The 6139-nt window shown below is 61.2% G+C and overlaps 1 protein-coding gene across 1 annotated transcript in view; it reads left to right on the top strand.

The window, feature by feature from the left end:
- Positions 1-515: 515 nt before the first annotated feature.
- Positions 516-6139, top strand: part of ATP13A2 (ATPase 13A2) — an 18211-nt gene continuing 12587 nt past the window's right edge. Inside the window, exons 1-4 of the mRNA XM_009289572.2 lie at positions 516-759; positions 5194-5267; positions 5524-5691; positions 6071-6129. Coding sequence (XP_009287847.1) covers positions 753-759; positions 5194-5267; positions 5524-5691; positions 6071-6129 — 308 coding nt within the window. The 5' untranslated portion in view covers positions 516-752. The remainder of the gene's footprint in view (positions 760-5193; positions 5268-5523; positions 5692-6070; positions 6130-6139) is intronic.

Here is a 6139-nt window from a genome sequence, read left to right as displayed (position 1 = left end):
TGCACGCAGGGTGCAGGGGGGGGGGCAGCTTCGCTTCGCTTTGCTTTGCTTTGCTTTATTTTGCTTTGCTTTATTTTGCTTTGCTTTATTATTTCCCCCTCCAGCACGGTTTGCAAAAGGAGGAGCAGGGGATGGCGCGAAGCGGGGTGCTGCCCCCTCCCCGGCATCGCACATTTGGGGGGTGGCAGAGCGGGGAGCGCGGCAACGTCCCTGCGCGCCCCGGGGTGCCGTGCCGGGGTGCCGTGGGTCTGGAAAACGCGCTGTGAGGCCGCGGCGAACCCGGTTTGTGCTTTCGCCGTCGCGGGATGTCGCAGCCTTTAGTCGGTGCCTCGCCGCGGTGGAACCGTTTTGCTTCGCATCCCTTCGGGACACGAGCTCTCGGCCCCGCTCCTGCCGACATCGGCACACGGGACGCTGCGCTAAGGCGTGCACCGATTAATCCATGCAAAACGTGGGGAAACAAAACCCAGGCGTCGCTTTAGGATCCTCCGAGACCACCGAACCCCACGGCTGAATCCCCGCGGCCCGTCGGGGGCTGCTTCCCCGCAAGCATGTTCCTCCGACTCGGCGTTCAGGGAGGCTCCGAGCTCGTCGGGGTGTGCAGCTGGAGCGAAGCATCCCTTCGCGGCGTCTTCAGTCGACGTCGTGGAGACGGGGGTGGATTTTAAGGTTGCGAAGGACCACGTTGCCATTCTGACCCCGTCAGCGGAGCGATCCCGGGGTTTTCTCGCGCCGGTAAAGGGTGTAACGCGATGTTGGGTAAGCGAGCCTCGAATTGGCATCGCTGCTGACCGCGGCGTGGCCTTAAAGCCGAAAGACCCTTTGCAGGGTCGAGGCTGGCAGGGGGAAAAAGGCCTCCCAGGCGTTCAGAGGAGGCTGAGAAACGCGATATCGCGCTGGAGAAAGCATCCGAGGCGCCCTGCATCCCTCGTGTCGGCAGCGTTTCTCATTCCAGGGCATACGGAAGCGGCGCAGCCCGTGCGACCTTTGCCTGTTTTCCTTTTGAACTTGCCCCGGTCAGCGCGGAGGAGTTTCTCGATTTCTCGAAGGCGGGGCGGGGGTGAGAGAGGGAGAGCTTTGTGGGAGGAAAGGGAGGAGTGTGACCGCGCAGTGGCCGACCATTCGTCGAAGGGCTCTTTGGGTGCCCGGGCTCGGCTCCACGGGACTTGCTCGGCTGTGCCGTGGCCGTGGTCCCTGCCACCGTGGTCCCTGCCGCCATGCTGACCCCGCTCACAGCCCCTCGGACCCCCTCCAGATCGGCAGCGTGGCAGCACTCGGGGGTTAAACCTTACCTCTATTTTTTTCCCCTACGCTGCTTAATTTAAGGGTACCCGGGTTTAACGCTGCCAGCCGGGGAGGCTGACTCAGGAGGCAGGAGGTGCTCTAATCCTGGCTTAACACACCAAAACGGGGATGGGCTGCGAGGAGCACAGCCCCTCCCTCTCTAAGAGAGGTAGGAGCCCTCCATTTAACCAGAATTTGGGGAAAATGGGGGGTTTGGATATAAACAACCTTTTTTTTTTTTTTAAAACCCCCCCTCGCCGGTGGTTGCCCAAGCGAGGATGCTCCCTGAAGCCGCCGGGCGCTTTCTCCAGCTTGGCAGCTGGTTTTGGCATACGGCGAGGTCTTACAAAACCGGGTGCAGGAGAGGTCAGGGCGCCTGCCCGAGGTGGGGGGGAAACCCGCCCCGGAAGGGTTTGACCGCCGTTGCCTCAGCCGGTGTCGTCAGCACGTGGCGAAGCAAACGCTGGCCGTGCCGCCGGCTTCCTCCCCACGGACGACCCTTCCCTACGAATCCAAAACGAAACCAGTTGGAGGTGGACGGGGCTGCTGGGAGGGCGCCTTGCCGACGAAGACTTTATTTTCTCACCCATCTCAAGGGTTTGACGCGTGAGAGCCATTTCCCCAGGGTTACCGGCAACGGCAGAGCCTGAATCCCCATCTTCTGCTTCCCTACCTTGTAGGAGTCTGTCTTAGCCTTTTGTTTCTTCCAGCCTCGGGGCGTTTTTCTGGCCACGCTCCCCCGGCGGATGCTGCCGCGTCTGGGTAGGACCAGACTGCCTGGTAAAACACGTTTGCTCCGGCTTCACGGCAGGCAGGGCGACGTGTCTCTCTCCGGTTGGCTCGCGCGGACGAGTTTATGTTGGCTTGGTGGAAAGGGCAGGAGAATCGACGCCATCTCATCTCAACCCCTCGCTGGGTCTGGTCTTGCAGCCGGCCATGACATCTCCCATCCCAAACTAGAGCCTGAAGGCTGCTCTGACAGATCCTCATGAGTTAAATCTTGTCCTATGTGACCCAAGCGCCGTTTTCCTTTCCTTATCCCTCCTTCCTTACTTTTGTCTCCTCCTGATTTTTCACTTCCCTGTCTCCAAGGGCCTGGATTGACCTTGCCAGCCCCGTCCCACCGACCAGACGGCACCAGACCTTGCTGGCTGGAGCAGCAACCTCCCCGGGTGGACCTTCCTCTTCTTGCGTGCAACCTCTAGCCCCGTACATGCGGGCGGATGGATGGGAGATGATGGATGGATGGGAGATTGGGGGGGGAGGACACTGCTCGGGAAGCCCTGAGCATCCAGTGGGGACCACAAGAGCGGAGGGACATCTAAAAGTCCACCTGGGGTTTGTTCGTTTTTGAGAAAGGTGCTCGTAAAAGAGCTGTGGCTGCAAAAGGAGCTTGTGGAGAAGGTCTCCGGGACCAGCACGCGTCTGCTTTCGGGGCGGGGGGGTGTGCTGCTGGGGAGAAAGGCTGTGTCTCGGAGCAAAATCTCAAGGCAAGGGCCGGCACCGGCGTTCGCAAATGGTCCCCAGCTGCGGGCTGGGGCTGCTTTGCAGAGGGGTGTTCAGTGCCACGAGACGCGCGGGCTCGAGGTTTCCAGCTCCGCTTTCTGGTGTCGGAGGCTACATCCTCCCCTGCTAGGACATGTGCTAGATGTCAGGGCGTCCTGAGCACCTTTCTCCCCAGTTTTCCCCCCAAACCTCGACAGCAGGGATGCGTGGTGGTTCTCTGAAAGGTGCAAGACAGGGCACGAACTCCTCTCGGAGCCAGGCAGCTGCGAGGACTTTAAGCGGCGTTTTGGCCGTGCAAACCTGGCGTCAGCCGGGAATCGTGGCTCGCCTCGTCCCTTTGCAAGCCGGCCTGGTGCATCGCTGACCCCTCCCCGAGTTTGCAGCCGCTCCTGGCTGTTATCCCTTGCCTTAACCCCCCCTTTAGCAGCAGAGAGAGAAGCAAATCTCTTCCCAGGGCTCTCCAGATGAGCTCAGGGGTAAAACCGCGCTACTTCGGGAGCCGGAGGAGGGACGGCCGGGTGCCCCCGCGCCGTGTTTGCCGACGAGGTGTGGCCGCTGCGCCGCGATTCAAACTGGTAGCGCAGCTTCGCCGCGCTCTGCCCGCCCCTCCACCGGCGCCGGATGCTTCCCGGACACGTCCGCCGGTGGGCAGGTGATGACGGCTGTACCGATCCCATCCCAACCGGGGACGGCTCCGCTTGCGCAACCAGCGGGGTAAGGCGCAGTGAGTCAAGGCGAGAGCCTTTTCTCGCTCGCCGTGTTTTGGGGAGCAGCCGGGGTGGGAGCGGGAGGTGAGAAAACCCACGGGGACAGGGCTGGGGTTGTGCAAGAGCCGCAGCTCCGCGGGACGGAGCTGGTTGCGGCCGTGCTCGTGCGCTCCTCCGGAAGATTCGCTGCTTATAGGAGAGGGTCAAGAAAGTCGTAATAATTTTGTTGTTGCTAACAGCGGAGTTCAGGCGGAGAGGTGGGCTCTGCTTCTGGCTACCCGGCCTGGTTTGGCGAGGTGCAGAAAGTAAATGGGGATTTTTTGGGGGGACGTTTCGATATTTTCCCCCTCCTGCAAACCCGCAGACAGCGCTGGGGCAAAGCCTTTGTGCGAGGAACCCCCTCTCCCTCTCCTTTGCTCCGCTCTTTTGAAGGGCGGCACGCGCTCCTCCTCGCCCTCCTGCACCCGCTCCCGGCCTCGTTTAACCTGGAATCGATGCTTTTCGCAGGGTTTGACACTGGCAGCGGGGAGATCCGATGTCTCCCCTCCTCGCGGGCCCTGGGCGAGCTTCGCAGCCGTTCCTTTTGGCTCCTGGGAGGGCTTTTGTTTTAATAAACCGTCCCTTGGGCTTGTCCCCCCCTTCCTCAACCCGAAACTTATCCCTCGGAGCGGCACCGGCTGCGTTTTGGGAGCTGGCTACCCACTGGGTGGCTTGGCGAGGTGGAGACCCTGTCCCTGGTGGTCGTCAAAACCAGGGGACGGTTTTAATTAATCATTTTTGTCACCCACAGACGAGCTTTGGGGTCGGACCGGGGAGCGGCAGGAATCCAGCCGGGGTGCCTTCTCCAGCGGAGGACGGGTGCACGGGCTCCCACCCGGCGTGTAAATCGTTAAGCCGGTCTGAGTGCCCTCCTGGAAACCTGAACCCAGCCCAGCCAGGAAATTATCTGTCGGCTCCAAGGGTGGGAACTGGCGCTTTGGGTTGGTGTTTGTGCCACGTGTTATCTCCCCGCTGCCTCTTTAAGATCCTGGAGTTGGGACGCCGCGGCTTGTAATCCAGAGTGGATTTAGGGGATAAGTGGGTTCAACTTCACGGGATGGAGGGTGACGATTAAAATCCCACCTGGGATGATTACGGTGATGCCTCCGGCAACCCCTGTCTCCCAGGCTGGGCATCGGGGTGCAGCGGAGACCGGTGGGAATCGGAGGTGCTGAGCCACGCTGGGCATCATTAAAACTGGAAAAAGCAAATTTTGTGGCCACGTCCTCCGTGCAGGGGGAAACACAAGGAGCAAACAAGCGTGAAGAGTGGCTGGGAGAGCTCTCCCTCCGCTTGACCTGGCTCTGCACCAGCCCTGCTCCCTTCCCCCGGCCGCTAAGCCGCTGCTTTTGTGCCAGCTTTTCTCCCCGGGCTCCTTTGGCATCGTTCGTGCGACCGTCACGTGCCGCGGGAGGGTGACCAGGTGGTGCTGGGGCGCCCCGTGCCCGCGGCATCCCCCTGCACAGCAGAGGTGGCCCTGAGCAGCTCTGCCGGGAGCTGGGGCGGATGGCAGAGGGGACACCGAGTCCTGACACCTTCTGGGACTGATCCAGGCATGTCATTGCTGCAGCCGGCAGCCCGTCGCCGTGGCATCTCCTAAATAACCCCTCGGATCAGCTCCCCTTGGTTTTTTTTCCCCTGTTCTTTGACTTTGCAGACAGCAGCAGGCTGCTGGGGAGCCAGCGGCCGGGCTACGGGACCCTGCAGCGAGACGCCGATAAATCCCACATGGTAGGTCCGAGGGCTTTGCCAGAGGGAGGAGGGCACGCTCGGGAAGGGTTAGCACCAAAAACTCATGTTATCTGCAACACCGGCACGAGACGGTGGTTTTCCAGCCCCAAAGCTACTTGGTTGTCACCTGCCTGGTGTTAAATCACGCCAGGAGGCTTAGGGCTTTTATCAATTTAGGATTTAGATGCTCGATAATTATAACTTCAGTTTATTTTATGAATAAGCATCCCCGTAAAGGTGCCCTCCTCTCTTCCAGGAGGTCACAGGCTACCAGACCAAGACGTGGCGGGTGGCCCTGTGCCACGCTTGCTCCGTGCTGACGGCAGGGCTGCTCCTCATCCTCTTCCACTGGAAGCCGAGCCTGGAGGTGCAGGCGAAGTGCAAGCCCTGCGCCCTCGGCCAGGCCGACTGGGTCATCATCAGAGTAAGTCCCCGGAGGGGTCCAGGGGACCCAAGGATCTGAGGTTGGGCTCTGCCGCCGGCTTCCCGGGAGGGCCCTGGGCGTGTTCCTTGCTGCTTGTCACCCTCCCCTCCCTAACTGTGTTTGACATCTCTTTTCATCAAGCCATGCACTACCCCAGAGCCAAATTATTCCAGGAATAATTTTGCACTTTCCCCTTCCGTGGCAGCCAGCCTGGCTTTGCGTTTCTCTTTATTGTCCCCGAATCCTAGCCAGGTGGCCGGGGACTGCCTGCCTGCCGTGCCTGCGCGGGGCAGAACCGCTGCCCCCGTTTGAGGGAGCAGGGGGGGACACGCGGGGAGCTCCCCCTTTTCCTCTGCTCAGACCCGTGCCTGTGTTGCAGGACCGATTCGGACAGTGCTTCACCACCCGCGTGCGCACGGAGGCGCTGGGCGAGGGCAGGTGAGCCGGG

The sequence above is a fragment of the Aptenodytes forsteri genome, unplaced genomic scaffold (assembly GCF_000699145.1).
Source record: "Aptenodytes forsteri isolate BGI_AS27 unplaced genomic scaffold, ASM69914v1 Scaffold61, whole genome shotgun sequence".
Taxonomy (NCBI): Eukaryota; Metazoa; Chordata; class Aves; order Sphenisciformes; family Spheniscidae; genus Aptenodytes; species Aptenodytes forsteri.
This window is presented reverse-complemented; position numbering and strand designations above follow the sequence as displayed.